This window comes from Arachis ipaensis, chromosome B3 (assembly GCF_059453495.1).
Source record: "Arachis ipaensis isolate K30076 ecotype BB chromosome B3, ASM5945349v1, whole genome shotgun sequence".
Classification (NCBI taxonomy): Eukaryota; Viridiplantae; Streptophyta; class Magnoliopsida; order Fabales; family Fabaceae; genus Arachis; species Arachis ipaensis.
The window spans coordinates 104,789,087-104,808,209 of NC_142438.1; the positions used below are offsets into that span (position 1 = coordinate 104,789,087).

Genomic DNA, 19,123 nt, shown 5'->3' on the forward strand with positions numbered 1-19,123 from the left:
TGAACCTCAAAGGCGACCCCAGAGGAAAAGAGGCCAACTCCATCGAACACGGAGGCGCCTGGGTTCGCGAAGAACTCCATCCTCAACCAGAAGGCGAGACCGAAGAAATTCAAATCGAAGACACCCAAGATAAAACAACAAATATAGGAGTGAACCTAAGGGAAGACCTAAAGAAGCTACTTGTCAAGATCCTAAAAGAAAACTCCAACCTCTTCGCATGGAAAAACGTGGATATGCCAGGCATAGATCCCGGCTTAATGTGCCACAAACTAGCAGTGTACCCCGGATCTCGACCAATACAACAAAAGCGCAGAAAGCTCGGTCTGGAGATATCACAAGTGGTAGAGGAACAGGTGCAAGCCTTGCTATAGGCAGGGTTCATAAGGGAGGTTAAGTACCCATTGTGACTAGCCAATGTCGTATTGGTAAAAAAGTCAAATGGAAAATGGTGGATGTGTGTAGACTACACCGACCTCAATAAAGCCTGCCTAAAAGACCCATATCCCCTCCCAAACATTGACACCCTAGTCGACGCGTCATCGGGATACAAATACCTTTCCTTCATGGATGCCTACTCAGGGTACAACCAGATCCCAATGCATAAACCCGACCAACAGAAAACCTCGTTCCTAACTGATGAGCAGATAATTTATACGCTTTTTGACATTGTTTTTAGTATGTTTTTAGTAGGATCTAGTTACTTTTAGGGATGTTTTCATTAGTTTTTATGTTAAATTCACATTTCTAAACTTTACTATGAGTTTGTGTGTTTTTCTGTGATTTCAGGTATTTTCTGTCTGAAATTGAGGGACTTGAGCAGAAATCAGATTCAGAGGTTGAAGAAGGACTGCTGATGCTGTTGGATTCTGACCTCACTGCACTCAAAGTGGATTTTCTGGAGCTACAGAACTCGAAATGGCGCGCTTCCAATTTCGTTGGAAAGTAAACATCCAGGGCTTTCCAACAATGTATAATAGTCCATACTTTGGCCAAGAATAGATGACGTAAACTGGCGTTCAACGCCAGCTCTCTGCCCAATTCTGACGTCCAGCGCCAGAAAAGGATCCAAAACCAGAGTTGAACGCCCAAACTGGCACAAATACTGGCGTTCAACTCCAAGAAGGACCTCTACACGTGCAATATTCAGGCTCAGCCCAAACACACACCAAGTGGGCCCCGGAAGTGGTTTTATGCATCAATTACTTACTCATGTAAACCCTAGTAGCTAGTTTATTATAAATAGGACCTTTTACTATTGTATTAGGCATCTTTGGTCTCAGTTTTAATCCATTGTTCATCTTAGGAGACTATTGATCACGCTTTAGGGGGCTGGCCATCTCGGCCATGCCTGGACCTTTACTTATGTATTTTTAACGGTAGAGTTTCTACACTCCATAGATTAAGGTGTGGAGCTCTGCTGTTCCTCAAAGATTAATGCAAAGTACTTCTGTCTTCTATTCAATTCATCTTATTTCGCTTCTAAGATATCCATTCGCACCCAAGAACGTGATGAAGGTGATGATTATGTGTGACGCTCATCACCATTCTCCCCTATGAACACGTGCCTGACAAACACTTCCGTTCTACATGAAATAAGCTAGAATGAATATCTCTTAGATCTCCTAACCAGAATCTTCGTGGCGTAAGCTAGAATAATGGCGGCATTCAAGAGAATCTGGAAAGTCTAAACCTTGTATGTGGTATTCCGAGTAGGATTCAATGATTGAACGACTGTGACGAGCTTCAAACTCGCGAGTGCTGGGCGTTAGTGACAGACGCAAAAGGAGGGTGAATCCTATTCCAGCATGATCGAGAACCGACAGATGATTAGCCGTGCTGTGACAGAGCATGTGAGCATATTTTTCACTGAGAGGAGGGGATGTAGCCACTGACAACGGTGATGCCCTTGCATAAAGCCAGCCATGGAAAGGAGTAAGACAGATTGGATGAAGATAGCAGGAAAGCAGAGGTTCAGAGGAACGAAAAGCATCTCTATTCGCTTATCTGAAATTCTCACCAATGAATTACATAAGTATTTCTATCCCTATTCTAGTATATATTATTCGAAAACACCATTATCAATTTATATCTGCCTAACTGAGATTTGCAAGGTGACCATAGCTTGCTTCATACCAACAATCTCCGTGGGATTCGACCCTTACTCACGTAAGGTATTACTTGGACGACCTAGTGCACTTGCTGGTTAGTTGTATCGAAGTTGTGAACCATGGTATTGGCACCATGTTCTTAGCGCCATTGCCAGGGAAAGAAAGAGCCATGAATTTTACATCATTAAAGTGTAATCACGATTACGCGTACCAAGTTGCTCACGTTGCCAGGGATTGTTCGAGCCTGGACATCATAATTTCGTGCACCAAGTTTTTGGCGCCGTTGCCGGGGAAAGAAAGAGCCATGAATTTTACATAATCAAAGTGTAATCACGATTGCGCATACCAAGTTGCTCACGTTGCCAGGGATTGTTTGAGCCTGGACATCACAATTTCGTGCACCAAGTTTTTGGCGCCGTTGCCGGGGATTGTTCGAGTTTGGACAACTGACGGTTCATCTTGTTGCTCAGATTAGGTAATTTTCTTTTTATTTTATTTTCAAAAAATTTTCAAAAATATTTCTAAAATTTTCTCATCTGTTTTCGAAAAAAAAAATATAAAAATAAAAATGTTTTCAAAAATAAAATTTACTCAGAATTTTTAAGAATGAATTCTAGTGTTTCATGAAGCATGTAAAGCCTGGCTGGCTGTAAAGCCTTGTCTAAATTTATTTGGACTGAGGCTTGCAATTTGTTATTAAGAGCAATATACTCTGGTGTTAAATGATGAAGCTTGGCTGGCCATTGGCCATGTCTAGTGTTTTGGACTGGAGCTTTCATTGAAAGCTTGGCTGGCTAGTGAGCCATGTCTAATTCCTGGACTGAAGCTTTAGACTAACATGGCAAGATTCCTGGAATTCATATTAAAAATTTGGAATCCTTATTTTCCTTTTTCAACTAATTTTCGAAAAAAAAATAATACAAAAAAATTAGAAAATCATAAAAATCAAAAATATTTTTCTGTTTCTTGTTTGAGTCATGAGTCATGTGTCAATTGCATGTGCATCTTGCATTTTTCAAAAATTCTCATGCATTCATGGTGTTCTTCATGATCTTCAAGTTGTTCTTGGTAAGTCTTCTTGTTTGATCTTGATGATTTTTTGTTTTGTGTCTTTTCTTGTTTTTCATATGCATTCTTGAATTCTTAGTGTCTAAGCATTAAAGAATTCTAAGTTTGGTGTCTTGCATGATTTCTTTGCATTAAAAATTTTTCAAAATTGTGTCTATGATGTTCATCTTGACATTCATAGTGTTCTTGGTGTTCATCTTGACATTCATAGTATTCTTGCATGCATTCATTGTTTTGATCTAAAAATTTCATGCATTGCATAATTTTCATGTTTTTCATAAAAATTTCAAAAATAAAAAAATATCTTTCCCTTTTTCTCTCATCAAATTCGAAAATTTGAGTTGACTTTTTCAAAAATTTTTAAAATCAAGTTGTTTCTTATGAGTCAAATCAAATTTTCAATTTGAAAATCTTATCTTTTTCAAAATCTTTTTCAAAAATCAAATCTTTTTCAAAATTCTTAGTTATTTTCGAAAATTCCAAAAATATTTTTCAAAAATCTTTTTCTTATTTTTATACCAAATTTTCGAAAATAACAATAACAATTAATGTTTTGATTCAAAAATTTCAAGTTTGTTACTTGCTTGTTAAGAAAGATTAAAACTTTGAGTTCTAGAATCATATCTTGTGATTTCTTATGAATCAAGTCATTAATTGTGATTTTAAAAATCAAATCTTTTTCAAAACTAACTTCAATCATATCTTTTCAAAAATATCTTCTTATCTTACCTTTTTCAAAAAGTTGGTTTCAAAATATCTTTTCTAACCTCCTAACTTCTTATCTTTTCAAAATTTGTTTCAACTAACTAACTAACTTTTTGTTTGTTTCTTAAACTTTTTCAAAACTACCTAACTAACTCTCTCTCTCTAATTTTCGAAAATATCTCCCCTCTTTTTCAAAATTTCTTTTTAATTAAATAATTATTTTTATTTTTATTTTTGATTTCAAAAATTTTCGAAAATTACTAACATTTTTCAAAAAAAAAAAAACCATTTTCGAAAATCACTAACTCTTTTTCAAAAATATTTTCGAAAATTCTCCCTCTCCCATCTAATTCTATTTATTCATTCATATCCTAACATCTCATCTCACATCTCTAGCCTCCTCACAGTTGTGTTTCTTCCATTATATTACATTCTTTGTCTCCCCCTCTTCTTCTACTCACACAGGGATCCCTATACTGTGGTATAAAGGATCTCTATTAAAGGATCTCTATTATTATTATTATTTTTCTGTGCCCTCTTCTTTGTCATATGAGCAGGAGCAAGGACAAGAATATTCTTGTTGAAGCAGATCCAGAACCTGAAAGGACTCTGAAGAGAAAATTAAGAGAAGCTAAATTACAACAATCCAGAGATAACCTTTCATAAATTTTCGAACAGGAAAAGGAGATGGTAGCCGAAAATAATAATAATGTAAGGAAGATGCTTGGTGACTTTACTGCACCTAATTCCAATTTACATGGAAGAAGAATCTCCATTCCTGCCATTGGAGCAAACAATTTTGAGCTGAAACCTCAATTAGTTTCTCTGATGCAGCAGAACTGCAAGTTTCATGGACTTCCATCTGAAGATCCTTTTCAGTTCTTAACTGAATTCTTGCAGATATGTGATACTGTTAAGACTAATGGAGTAGATCCTGAAGTCTACAGGCTCATGCTTTTCCCTTTTGCTGTAAGAGACAGAGCTAGATTATGGTTGGATTCTCAACCCAAAGACAGCCTGAACTCTTGGGATGAGCTGGTCACGGCTTTCTTAGCCAAGTACTTTCCTTCTCAAAAGCTGAGCAAGCTTAGAGCTGATGTTCAAACCTTCAAACAGAAAGAAGGTGAATCCCTCTATGAAGCTTGGGAAAGATACAAATAGTTGACCAAAAAGTGTCCTTCTGACATGCTTTCAGAATGGACCATCTTGGATATATTCTATGATGGTTTATCTGAGCTATCAAAAATGTCACTGGACACTTCTGCAGGTGGATCCATTCACCTAAAGAAAACGCCTGCAGAAGCTCAAGAACTCATTGACATGGTTGCTAATAACCAGTTCATGTACACTTCTGAAAGGAATCCTGTGAATAATGGGACGCCTATGAAGAAGGGAGTTCTTGAAGTTGATACTCTGAATGCCATATTGGCTCAGAATAAAATATTGACTCAGCAAGTCAATATGATCTCTCAGAGTCTGCATGGAATGAAAGCTGCATCCAACAGTACTCAAGAGGCTTCTTATGAAGAAGAAGCTTATGATCCTGAGAACCCTGCAATAGCAGAGGTGAATTATTTAGGTGAACCTTATGGAAACACCTATAACTCATCATGGAGAAATCATCCGAACTTCTCATGGAAGGATCAAAAGCCTCAACAAGGCTTTAATAATGGTGGAAGAAACAGGTTTAACAATAATAAACCTTTTCCATCATCCATTCAGCAACAGACAGAGAACTCTGAACAAAATGCTTCAAATTTGGCAAATCTAGTCTCTGATCTATCTAAGGCCACTGTAAGTTTCATGAATGAAACACGGTCTTCCATTAGAAATTTCGAAGCACAAGTGGGCCAGCTGAGTAAAAGGATCACTGAAATCCCTCCTAGTACTCTCTCAAGCAATACAGAAGAGAACCCAAAAGGAGAGTGCAAGGCCATTGACATAAGCACCATGGCCGAACCTACAAGGGGAGTGGAGGACGTGAATCCCAAGGAGGAAGACCTCCTGGGACGTCCAGTGATCAATAAGGAGCTTCCCTCTGAGGAACCAAAGGACTCTGAGGCTCATCTAGAGACCATAGAGATTCCATTGAACCTCCTTATGCCCTTCATGAGCTCTGATGAGTATTCCTCTTCTGAAGAAAATGAGGATGTTACTGAAGAGCAAACTGCCAAGTTTCTTGGTGCAATCATGAAGCTGAATGCCAAATTATTTGGCATTGATACTTGGGAAGTTGAACCTCCCTTGTTCATCAATGAACTAAGTGATCTGGATCAACTGACATTGCCTTAGAAGAGACAGGATCCTGGAAAGTTCATAATACCTTGTACTATAGGCACCATGATCTTTAAGGCCCTGTGTGACCTTGGTTCAGGAATAAACCTCATGCCCCTCTCTGTGATAGAGAAACTGGGAATCTATGGGGTGCAAGCTGCTAAAATCTCATTAGAGATGGCAGACAGTTCAAGAAAATAGGCTTATGAACAAGTAGAGGACGTGTTAGTAAAGGTTGAAGGCCTTTACATCCCTGCTGATTTCATAGTCTTGGATACTGGAAAGGAAGAGGATGAATCCATCATCCTAGGAAGACCTTTCCTGGCCACAGCAAGAGCTGTGATTGATGTTGACAGAGGTGAAATAGTCCTTCAATGGAATGAGGACTCCCTTGTGTTTAAAACTCAAGGATCTCCCTCTGCAACCATGGAGAGGAAGCAGAAAAAGCTTCTCTCAAAGCAGAGTCAACCAGAGCCCCCACAGTCAAACTCTAAGTTTGGTGTTGGGAGGCCACAACCAAACTCTAAGTTTGGTGTTGAACTCCCATATCCAAACTCTAAGTTTGGTGTTGGAGAGTCTCAACAAAGCTCTGCACATCTGTGAGGCTCCATGAGAGCCCACTGTCAAGCTATTGACATTAAAGAAGCGCTTGTTGGGAGGCAACCCAATGTTTATTTATCTAACTATATTTTTCTTAGTTATATGTCTTTATAGGTTCATGATCATGTGGAGTCACAAAATAAACAAAAAAATCAAAAACGGAATCAAAAATAGCAGAAGAAAAATCACACCCTGGAGGAGCATCTGTCTGGCGTTCAAACGCCAAAACAGAGCATGGTTCTAGCGCTGAACGCCCAGAATGGGCAGCATCCTGGCGCTGAACGCCCAGAACAAGCATGGTTCTGGCGTTCAACGCCAGAAATGGCAGCAAATGGGTGTTGAACGCCCAAAATGGGCACCAACCTGGCGCTGAACCCCCAGAGTTGTGTGCAAGGGCATTTTACATGCCTAAATTGGTGCAGGGATGTAAATGCCTTGACACCTCAAGATCTGTGGACCCACAGGATCATCTCAGGATCTGTGGACTCCACAGGATCCCCACCTACCTCATCATCTCTCTTTCCAATCATGATCATCCCTTCTGTTTTCCATTTACCACTCACATCCATACACCTACTACCTTCAAAATTCAACATCTCTCTCCCACCCAATCCCACCCATATGGCCGAATACACACTCCTACCCATCTCCTCCATATCTTCTTCTTATTCTTCTATTCCTTCTTTTTTTGCTTGAGGGCGAGCACCATTCTAAGTTTGGTGTGGTAAAAGCATAGCTTTTTTGTTTTTTCCATAACCATTGAGGGCACCTAAGGCCAGAGAAACCTCTAGAAAGAAGAAAGGGAAGACAAAAGCTTCCATCAAGGGTCTATAGCTCAGTGGTAGAACATTTGACTGCAAATCAAGAGATCACAAAGATACCTCAGGGGATACATTTTCTTCCACACAATTATTGGAAGCAACTAAGGGTGGAACATCAAGAGCACTCCATCATCCTTCATGAAATCAGAGAAGATCTAAAAGCAATGAAGGAGGAGCAACAAAGACAAGGAAGAGACATAGAAGAGCTCAAGGACATCATTGGTTCCTCAATAAGGAAACGCCACCATCACTAAGGTAGATTCATTCATTGTTCTTATTTCTTCTGTTTTTCATTTTCTATGTTATGTGCTTATCTATGTTTGTGTCTTCATTACATGATCATTAGTAGTAGTAACTATGTCTTAAAGTTATGAATGTCCTATGAATCCATCACCTCTCTTAAATAAAAAATGTTTTAAATCAAAAGAACAAGAAGTACATGAATTTCGAATTTATCCTTGAACTTAGTCTAATTATATTGATGTGGTGACAATGCTTCTTATTTTCTGAATGTATGCTTGAACAGTGCATATGTCTTTTGAAGTTGTTGTTTAAGAATGTTAAATATGTTGGCTCTTGAAAGAATGATGACTAGGAGACATGTTATTTGATAATCTGAAAAATCATAAAAATGATTCTTGAAGCAAGAAAAAGCAGCAAAGAACAAAGCTTGCAGAAAAAAAAAAGAGGGCGAAAAAATAGAAAAAAAAAATAGAAAGAAAAAGCAAGCAGAAAAAGCCAAAAGCTCTTAAAACCAAGAGGCAAGAGCAAAAAGCCAATAACCCTTAAAACCAAAAGGCAAGGGCAAATAAAAAGATCCCAAGGCTTTGAGCATCAGTGGATAGGAGGGCCTCAAGGAATAAAATCCTGGTCTAAGCGGCTAAACCAAGCTGTCCCTAACCATGTGCTTGTGGCGTGTAGGTGTCAAGTGAAAACTTGAGACTGAGCGGTTAAAGTCAAGGTCCAAAGCAAAAAAGGAGTGTGCTTAAGAACCCTGGACACCTCTAATTGGGGACTTTAGCAAAGCTGAGTCATAATCTGAAAAGGTTCACCCAATTATGTGTCTGTGGCATTTATGTATCCGGTAGTAATACTGGAAAACAAAGTGCTTAGGGCCACGGCCAAGACTCATAAAGAAGCTGTGTTCAAGAATCATCATACTGAACTAGGAGAATCAATGACACTATCTGAACTCTGAGTTCCTATAGATGCCAATCATTCTGAACCTCAATGGATAAAGTGAGATGCCAAAACTATTCAAGAGGCAAAAAGCTATAAGTCCCGCTCATATGATTGCAGCTATGTTTCATTGATAGTTTGGAATTTATAGTATATTCTCTTATTTTTATCCTATTTGATTTTCAGTTTCTTGGGGACAAGCAACAATTTAAGTTTGGTGTTGTGATGAGCGGATAATTTATACGCTTTTTGACATTGTTTTTAATATGTTTTTAGTAGGATCTAGTTACTTTTAGGGATGTTTTCATTAGTTTTTATGTTAAATTCACATTTCTGGACTTTACTATGAGTTTGTGTGTTTTTCTGTGATTTCAGGTATTTTCTGGCTGAAATTGAGGGACTTGAGCAGAAATCAGATTCAGAGGTTGAAGAAGGACTGCTGATGCTGTTGGATTCTGACCTCCCTGCACTCAAAGTGGATTTTCTGGAGCTACAGAACTCGAAATGGCGCGCTTCCAATTTCGTTGGAAAGTAAACATCTAGGGCTTTCCAACAATGTATAATAGTCCATACTTTGGCCAAGAATAGATGACGAAAACTGGCGTTCAACGCCAGCTTTCTACCCAAATCTGGCGTCCAGCGCTAGAAAAGGAGCCAAAACCAGAGCTGAACGCCCAAACTGGCACAAATACTGGCGTTCAACTCCAAGAAGGACCTCTACACGTGCAACATTCAGGCTCAGCCCAAACACACACCAAGTGGGCCCCGGAAGTGGATTTATGCATCAATTACTTACTCATGTAAACCCTAGTAGCTAGTTTATTATAAATAGGACCTTTTACTATTGTATTAGGCATCTTTGGTCTCAGTTTTAATCCATTGTTCATCTTAGGAGACTATTGATCACGCTTTAGGGGGCTGGCCATCTCGGCCATGCCTGGACCTTTACTTATGTATTTTTAACGGTAGAGTTTCTACACTCCATAGATTAAGGTGTGGAGCTCTGCTGTTCCTCAAAGATTAATGCAAAGTACTTCTGTCTTCTATTCAATTCATCTTATTTCGCTTCTAAGATATCCATTCGCACCCAAGAACGTGATGAAGGTGATGATTATGTGTGACGCTCATCACCATTCTCCCCTATGAACACGTGCCTGACAAACACTTCCGTTCTACATGAAATAAGCTAGAATGAATATCTCTTAGATCTCCTAACCAGAATCTTCGTGGCGTAAGCTAGAATGATGGCGGCATTCAAGAGAATCTGGAAAGTCTAAACCTTGTATGTGGTATTCTGAGTAGGATTCAATGATTGAATGACTGTGACGAGCTTCAAACTCGCGAGTGCTGGGCGTTAGTGACAGACGCAAAAGGAGGGTGAATCCTATTCCAGCATGATCGAGAACCGACAGATGATTAGCCGTGCTGTGACAGAGCATGTGAGCATATTTTTCACTGAGAGGAGGGGATGTAGCCACTGACAACGGTGATGCCCTTGCATAAAGCCAGCCATGGAAAGGAGTAAGACAGATTGGATGAAGATAGCAGGAAAGCAGAGGTTCAGAGGAACGAAAAGCATCTCTATTCGCTTATCTGAAATTCTCACCAATGAATTACATAAGTATTTCTATCCCTATTCTAGTATATATTATTCGAAAACACCATTATCAATTTATATCTGCCTAACTGAGATTTGCAAGGTGACCATAGCTTGCTTCATACCAACAATCTCCGTGGGATTCGACCCTTACTCACGTAAGGTATTACTTGGACGACCCAGTGCACTTGCTGGTTAGTTGTATCGAAGTTGTGAACCATGGTATTGGCACCATGTTCTTAGCGCCATTGCCAGGGAAAGAAAGAGCCATGAATTTTACATCATTAAAGTGTAATCACGATTACGCGTACCAAGTTGCTCACGTTGCCAGGGATTGTTCGAGCCTGGACATCATAATTTCGTGCACCAAGTTTTTGGCGCCGTTGCCGGGGAAAGAAAGAGCCATGAATTTTACATAATCAAAGTGTAATCACGATTGCGCGTACCAAGTTGCTCACGTTGCCAGGGATTGTTTGAGCCTGGACATCACAATTTCGTGCACCACTAACCCTGAAAGCAAACTACTGTTACATAGTAATGCCGTTTGGACTAAAGAACGCGGGGGCCACATATCAGAGGTTAATGAACAAAGTATTTGCCGACCACATCAGAAACACTGCTGCCCGACCTCGTTGAACTATTTGGTACCATAAGAAAGCACGGGATGTGGCTAAACCCCACGAAATGTAACTTCGCGGTAGAAGCTGGCAAATTTCTAGGGTTCATGCTTACGCAGAGAGGCATTGAGGCAAACCCTGACAAATGCCAAGCCATACTTAACATGAAAAGTCCAACTTTCATGAAAGAGGTACATCAGCTAAATGGAAGACTAGCGGCCCTGTCCGGGTTTCTAGCCGGATCGGCGCTAAAATCTCTCTCTTTCTATGCAACACTAAGGAAAGGAAAGAAGTTTGAATGGACCCCAGAGTACGAAAAAGCCTTCTAAGACTTTAAAACATTCCTGGGGCAATCACCCATCCTGACTCAACTACGACAAGGAGAAGAACTGATACTATACCTCACCGTAGGAAGTCAAGCGATAGCATCCACGCTAGTCAAAGAAGATGACAACGGACAACAACCCATCTACTTCATCAGCAAGGCTTTACAAGGGGCTGAACTGAACTAACCAAAGATAGAAAAGTTTGCATACGCCCTCATACTCACCTCCCAAAGACTTCGACCATATTTTCAAGCCCACACCATCAGAGTGCGGACTAATCAACCCATGAAAGGAATCTTGTAGAAAACAGATTTAGCTGAAAGAATTCTACAATGGGCAGTCGAGCTGTCTGAGTTTGACCTCAAGTACGAAGCTCGCACTGCCATCAAATCCTAGTACTTGGCCAACTTCGTCGCAGAGTATACAGATACCCTGGAAACTTCCATAGAATGGAACCTTTACATCGACGACTCATCAAACAAAGCCATAAGTGGAGCAGGCATCATCTTAAAAAGCAACCAAGAGACCCAACTCGAACTCTCCTTAAGATTTGAGTTCCCCGCCTCAAACAATCAAGCAGAGTACGAAGCCTTACTGGCTGGCTTGAAGCTGGCTAGGGAATTCAGAGCATACAAGCTTACCATCTTCAGCGACTCACAAGTAATCACCTCCCAGATAGATGGAAGTTACCAGGCGAAAGATCCCACTATGAAAAAAATACCTGGACAAAACTAAAGAACAGCTTGGGAGCTTCAGTGAATACAAGATCCGACATATACCTCGAGAGCAAAATACCCGAGCCGACGCACTTTCAAAACTAGCGAGCACCAAACCAGGGGGAACAATAGAAGCCTCATCCAAGAAACCATACAACACCTATCGACCTCAAGGGAAGAAGGTCCTAAGCATATCAGACCAGGACCAAGGGTGGATGACCTATATAATCAACTACCTCAAGTCTGAAACACTTCCTACAGAAAAGAAAGACGCAAAGAGGCTCATATGGGAGGGACAATACTACACTCTGGTACACGACGTCCTGTATAGGAGAGGAGTTTCAACACCCCTCCTAAAATGCATCCCGACTTCTGCCACAAAGGAGGTCTTGGAAGAAGTCCACAACAGAATGTGCGGTAACCACCTCGGAGCACGGGCATGTCCAAAAAGATACTCCGCGCTGGCTTCTACTGGCCAATTCTACAGAAAGAAGCGACCGAGTTCATCAAAACATGCCCTCCATGCCAGAAACATGCCAACTTCCATATCACCCCACCCGAAGAGCTCATTTGCATCACCTCACCCTAGCCGTTCGCAAAGTGGGGGCTTGACCTCCTCGGACCACTACCCTAGGGATCAGGGCAAGTCAAATTCCTCATCATAGGAATAGACTACTTCACAAATTGGATCGAAGTAGAACCATTGGCTACCACCACCACCCAAAGAAGTTGGAAGTTCCTATACCGAAATATTGTCACAAGGTTTGGCATTCCTCATTCCATCATCACGAACAATGGGACCCAGTTCACTGATACTGGTTTTAGGAACCTAGTAGCAGATCTAAAAATCAAGCACCAGTTCACTTCAATGGAACACCCACAAGCTAACGGACAGGTCGAGGCCGCAAACAATGTTATATTATCCGGCCTAAAACGTCAACTACAGGACGCGAAGGGAGCCTGGGCTGAAGAGCTTCTCCAAGTCCTATGGGCGTACCAAACAACACCACACTCTACCATGGGCGAATCCCCCTTCCGACTTGCTTACGGAATGGAGGCAATGATCCCCATTGAAGTAGATGAAGGATCCCCTAGGGTGGTCTTCTACAATGAGGACAGCAACTCCCAAGAGCAGAAAGAAGAACTCGACCTGCTTCCAGAAGTCCGAGAAAGAGCTCGGATTAGAGAGGAAGCTCTGAAGCGATGAATGGCATCAAGGTACAACCGAAAAGTAATCCAGCGAAGCCTCGCCACCAACGACCTCATCTAGATCTAAAATGACATCGGAACAGGTCGGTCAGGGGAAGGAAAGCTAGCAGCTAACTGGAAAGGACCATACTGGGTCACGGAAGTGCTAGGAAAAGGTTACTATAGGGTGGCTGGCGTTAGAATTTCTGCCAGTAAAGAATGTCATAAAAACAGTCGCGTTGTAGATATAGTCTCTAAACCGACAAAAATCCCTTCGTACAAACGTTTTGGTTGTCACAAGTAACAAACCCCTTAAAATTGATAACCGAGTATTTAAACCTCGGGTCGTCTTCTCAAGGAATTGCAGGGAGGTATGTTCTTATTATTGGTTATGAAGATTGTAAATTAGGGGTTTTGAGAAATTTGGACAATGGGCATAGGTATATTTTCAAAGCAATAAAAATAAATAAATAACTGAAAAATAAACTCTTGGCAAGGTATTAGAACTGGAAATCCTGTCTTTGTTATCCTTATCAGATGTGATGAGAATTGGATTTTAATCCCACTTAGTTAAGTCAAGTGGACTAATTAGCTTGATCCTCAAGTCCTAGTCAATCCCTGTGGAGAGACTAGTGTTAGAGCAATCCTAGCTAAAGCAAAATCTGCCAATTTCAACCACTCCTGAATTTGACAACTCAAGTGTTACCAATTACCTAACCGAAGCCAAAAGGAAGAAAATATCTAAATTAAATTAAAAGCATTAATATAAATAAAGCAAAGCAATCTTAAATCTGAAATACCTCAAATTATATTAATAAAAGCAATCCAATCTAACATGAAAGATTTATGAATCAAATGGGCAACATAAGTAATTAACAAATAAAAGTATTAGAGTATCTAAAAATAGAAGAGAAATAATAATTGAAGAACATTGAACCTCGGATTTAGAGGCACTCCTAAAACTAAGAGAAATCCTAAATCCTAATCCTAAGAGAGAGGAGAGAACCTCTCTCTCTAAAAACTACATCTACTCCTAAAATTATGAATTATGAAAAGCCTCCCATGAATGGATGCAGTCCCCCACTTTATAGCCTCTAATCTGTATTTTCTGGGCCGCAAACTGGGTCAGAAATAGTCCAGAATTCGCTGGTTTCGAATTTTGCCACGCTGGATTTTTGTCACTGCAACGCGGCCGCATGGATCACGCGGTCGCGTCGCCTAGCATCAGGGAAACTATAACATATTATATATCAAATCGAAGCCCAGACGTTAGCTTTCTAACGCAACTGGAACCGCGTCGTTTGGACCTCTGTAGTTCAAGTTATAGCCGTTTGAGTGCAGAGAGGTCAGGCTGGACAGCTTAGCAGTTTCTCCAACTTCTTGTATTCCTTCCATTTTTGCATGCTTCCTTTCCATCCTCCAAACCATTCCTGCCTTATAATATCTGAAAACACTTAACACACATATCAAGGCATCTAATAGTAATAAGAGAGGATTAATAATAAGCAAATATAAGACCAAAGAAGCATGTTTTCAATCAAAACACATAATTAGGAAGGAAATATAAAACCATGCAAATAGTATGAATAAATGGGTAAAGAGTTAATAAAAACCACTCAATTGAGTACAAGATAAACTATAAAATAGTGGTTTATCAACCTCCCCACACTTAAACACTAGCATGTCCTCATGCTAAGCTTAAGAGAAACTATAAAGATGAAGAGGAATGATAGAATGTATGAAATGCAACCTATCTATATGAATGCAACTACATGCAAAATGTTTCTACCTACTTGGTTAAAAGTAAACAAATCTTTTAAGAACAAATATGAATTGGATTTCACTAATTCAAATCATGAAAATGAAGTACAAATAGACTTGTAGAAGAAAATAGCTCATGAAAGCCGGGAACAAGGAATTGAGCATCGAACCTTTACTGGTAGTGTATTCACTCTAATCACTCAAGTATTTTAGGTTTGATCTCTCAATTCTCTACTAACCTTGCTTTCTAAGGCTTGCTCTTCTTCTACCAATCAACAAAAATTTAATGCATAGATACACATATCAAGAGGTCTTTTTTAAGGGTTGTAATGGGGTTAGGGTCAAGGTAGGATTGTATTTGGCCAAGTGGACTAAAATCTGAATCCTTAATTAACTTAAACTTTCCACCTAACTTTAGACAATCCATGTAATCATAATACAACATCTAACCATCCATTAACCATGTTTTCCACATATTCATGCATTCTAATTTCAAGTACAGTACATATGCATTGCTTTCACCACTTACTTTGGGGCATTTTGTCCCCTTTTATTATTTGCTCTTTTTGTTTTCTTTTTCTCCTTTATTTTTTTTATATTATTTTTTTTCTTTTGTTTTTCTCAATGTATATGATTAAAGTATTGAATGCATGAACATATTCTCAACATTCTTTCACATTTTCAGAAAATTCTAACATACTCAATTCTCAAACCAAATGTTTCCAAACCAACTTTTCCCACACTTAAATCATAAGCACTCTCACTAGTCTAAGCTAATTAAGGATTCAAATTAAGGACATTATTGTTTTCCGCTTAGAGTTAATGATGTGCTAAATAAAAAGAACAAAGGGGGTACAATAGGCTCAAAATTGGTTTGCAAGGGATAATGAAAGGTAAGGCCATATGGGTATGTAAGCTCAGTGAAATAAAGGCCTCAATCATATAAGTGCATGTATACATCAAATTATGGAAATATAGAATTAGGCAAGACAAAGATCACATTTTTTTGAGAGAAAAACACACATCAAAAATAAAATATTGGTTGAAAAATACAACCAATTCAAATAGGCTCAAAATCTCACAGGTTTTGTGTGTTCGAGCTCTAAACCATGTTCCAGTATAATATTTCTTCAAACAAGTGTAATATTAAATTTTATTCAAATTAGTGAAATGCTCTAAAAGGTTTCTTGAAAAAGAAAATATTACTTCAACCAAGTGGTAAAATATGCAAAAAATCAAACAAATATGCAATAAAAAAACAAATAAAATAAAAATTTTGGTGTTGAGTCAGGAAATAACTAACCCATGGAGATCGGTATCGACCTCTCCACACTTAAAGATTGCACCGTCCTCGGTGCATGCTGAGATTTGCAGGTGGATGGGTTGTTTCAACTGACGCTTTTCTCATTAAGGAATGTGCGAAGGGACTTGTTTGTCTCTCCCATGTGAACGTTTTCCGGTTCTCTTACTGGTGGCCATCCTGAAAGAAAAAGGGAAGGAAAGTAACCCAAAGCAAAGATAGAAAACAAATAAAACATAGGTTGGTTAATGCCAAAAGTGAGGGTCTCAATTACATGGTAGCTACAACATGCAAGTGAGAAAACAATAGAAGCACATGGCATACTAGTGGTGCAAAATATTACAACAATGAGGGAGAAAGTGTGGGTAAGGAGAGATAATATAAATTCATATCAATGTAAAAGTAATACAGGTATAAAAGATTGACATTGATTTAAATAATATTACTCAATCAGAATTAAAACAAGTCACTAAGCATCAAGAAAATACCAGAAAAAATGTAACAGTTGAATAAGAATATTTGAACACCAATAATAATTTTAGAAAAATAAAAATATGCAATGAATGAGAGTATGCAAATAAATTAAATAAACTAGAATGGGAGTGAGAGAAAATAAGAAAGGAAGAAGAAAGAAATAAGAAAAGATAAGAGAATAAGGATTTGGAGAAGAAAAGATAAGAAAATTGGCACTAATCTGGATAGGTTGTGCGACGCTGGCGACGCGGTCGCGTGGGTGACGCGGTCACGTGGTGTGCAATAAGGTTAGGCGACACGGACGCATGGGGCACGCGATCGCGTGACTTGATTTGTGCTAGTGGCACGAGTGCAGCCTCGCGGTTGCACAACTCTCTGTTCAAAACTTAGTATTGCCAAAATCCTGGGTGACGCGGTCGCATGGTCGACGCGATCGCGTGAGTGGCCATCATGGGGATATGACGCGGACGCGTTGGGCACGCGTTCGCGTGGTGAGGCTTGGGCTTCCAGCACGATTCCAGCCCAACTCCAGCTCAACTTTCGGCCATGTACCCTTTTTACGCCGATTTCAGGTCACGCGGCCACGTGGGTGACGCGGTCGCATGGGGTGATTTGTGCCATTGGCACGCCTTCAGCGCTGCTCCTGCGTAACTTTCTGTTCATATTAATATTGTCTCCCATCTCCTTGCGACGCGGACGCGTCGCTGATGCGGTCGCGTCGCGTGCTCGCTTTTTTTTTTTTGTAATCTGAAAAATGCAGAATGCAGTGTTAATATGAATGTGATGCAAAACTCCAGGTTCAATATAACAAAATAAAATAAAATTCAAAAACAAATAAAACTAAATAAAAATGAAAAAGGACGATCATACCATGGTGGGTTGTCTCCCACCTAGCACTTTTATTTAAAGTCCTTAAGTTGGACATTTGGTGAGCTTCCTGTTATAGTGGCTTATGCTTGAACTCATCCAGGAATCTCCACCAGTGTTTGTGATTCCAGTAACCTCTGGGGTCCCAAACTAGGCATGTAAAACCCTTGAGCAGCTTCAAAAAGATTCTTAGGCTCCCGGGGTAACAAGTGTCAGAGCAGATTCCAGGATCCCAAATCTTGCTTTTTCACCCATCCTTGTCGGGATCTGTATTTTTCCAGCCGGGTGAAAGGTGATCTGAATTCTCACTGCAGCGACCAAACAGCTTTTTAGACCCATTCAATTGAGCTCTACACCAACCTTTGCGTTTAAACTTAAAGCTTCCAACCATGATGAACCTTGCAGGACAATTCTTACCACTGGCCATCTTCCTCTTACTCTTAATGCCACAAAGAGCTCTAAGTTGACCATCCGTCTCCAGTAGCCCATATTCAAGTGGGATTAGAAAGCTATGGGATATGAATTTTACCCACTTGAATGTTGTGAAGGATGATGGCAACTTAGGGGGAGGTATTTTTAATGAAATTGCAAGCTCCACTCCCTTGTGCTATTCTTTGATAATTACCACCTCTTTGCAAGCTTCTTCAATTTCAACCTCTTCCTCTTGGTAGCTTTCTTCCAATTCAATCTTCTCTTCATTGCTTTCCAAGGGCATGGGAGGTTGTGCTTCTTCTTCTTGAATCTCCATCACTTGATCAACCTCTTCCAAGTCTTCAACTATGATATGCTTTGGAGGTTGTACACCCTCCTCAGCATCAATTACAACCATCTTGGAAGGAGGCTTTATGTCTTGACTTTCCCATGGAGGTTCTGCATCTCCTAAGTCTTCAACCACTTCTTCTTCTTGAACAAAGACAGCTTCTTCTAATTGTTCTAATACAAATTCATTCTCTATCTTGTCCACTGGAGTTTCTGGTAGCTCCTTCATGCTACGCTCTTCATTGGGCTGTCCACATGGAGCTGTGGCTGATCCTTGTGTATTTAAGCGTCTAGAAGCCTATTGAATTAATACTTGCCCCAGTTGTTGAACGGTTGCCTGAAATCAATCCACTGTTTCCTTGAGATGATCCTTTGCCTCTTGATGCACTCGGCTTTCATAAATAGGATCATAGTGCTCTTGGATTGATGAAGATGGTGAATATTGAAGTGGTGGTTCTTGTGAGTAATTGGGTTGGAATTGGGGTGGTTCTATATATGGTTCATATGGCTCATAAGGTGGTTGGTATGGCGGTTGAGGGTTAAGGTCATATGGAGGTGAATGGCGGAAAGGAACTTGTGAGTTTGGTGGTCCAAAGTTATGTTGAGGAAAGGGTTCATAGGCATATGGTGGTGGTTGTTGATAGTCCATTGGAGGTGGTTGTTGCCATGAGGGTTGATCAAATCCTTGTGGCTCCTCCCATCTTTGATTGTTCCAACCTTGATGCCTGTTCTCATTGTAATTTCTTCTTCCTGCAACATTATT

At 39.9% G+C, this 19,123-nt stretch overlaps 1 protein-coding gene and 1 non-coding gene across 2 annotated transcripts; one reads left to right on the plus strand and one right to left on the minus strand.

Moving 5' to 3' along the window:
* Positions 1 to 4,964: 4,964 nt before the first annotated feature.
* LOC148571892 (small nucleolar RNA R71) lies at positions 4,965 to 5,072 on the minus strand. Its single transcript, XR_015880534.1, has one exon. It is a non-coding gene; the product is annotated as a small nucleolar RNA R71 (small nucleolar RNA).
* A 7,807-nt stretch (positions 5,073 to 12,879) lies between these two features.
* Positions 12,880 to 13,218, plus strand: LOC107633401 (uncharacterized). The gene has a single exon (XM_016337036.1). It carries the CDS (start codon positions 12,880 to 12,882, stop codon positions 13,216 to 13,218), a length of 339 nt encoding a protein of 112 aa, XP_016192522.1.
* The last annotated feature ends 5,905 nt before the right edge of the window (positions 13,219 to 19,123 follow it).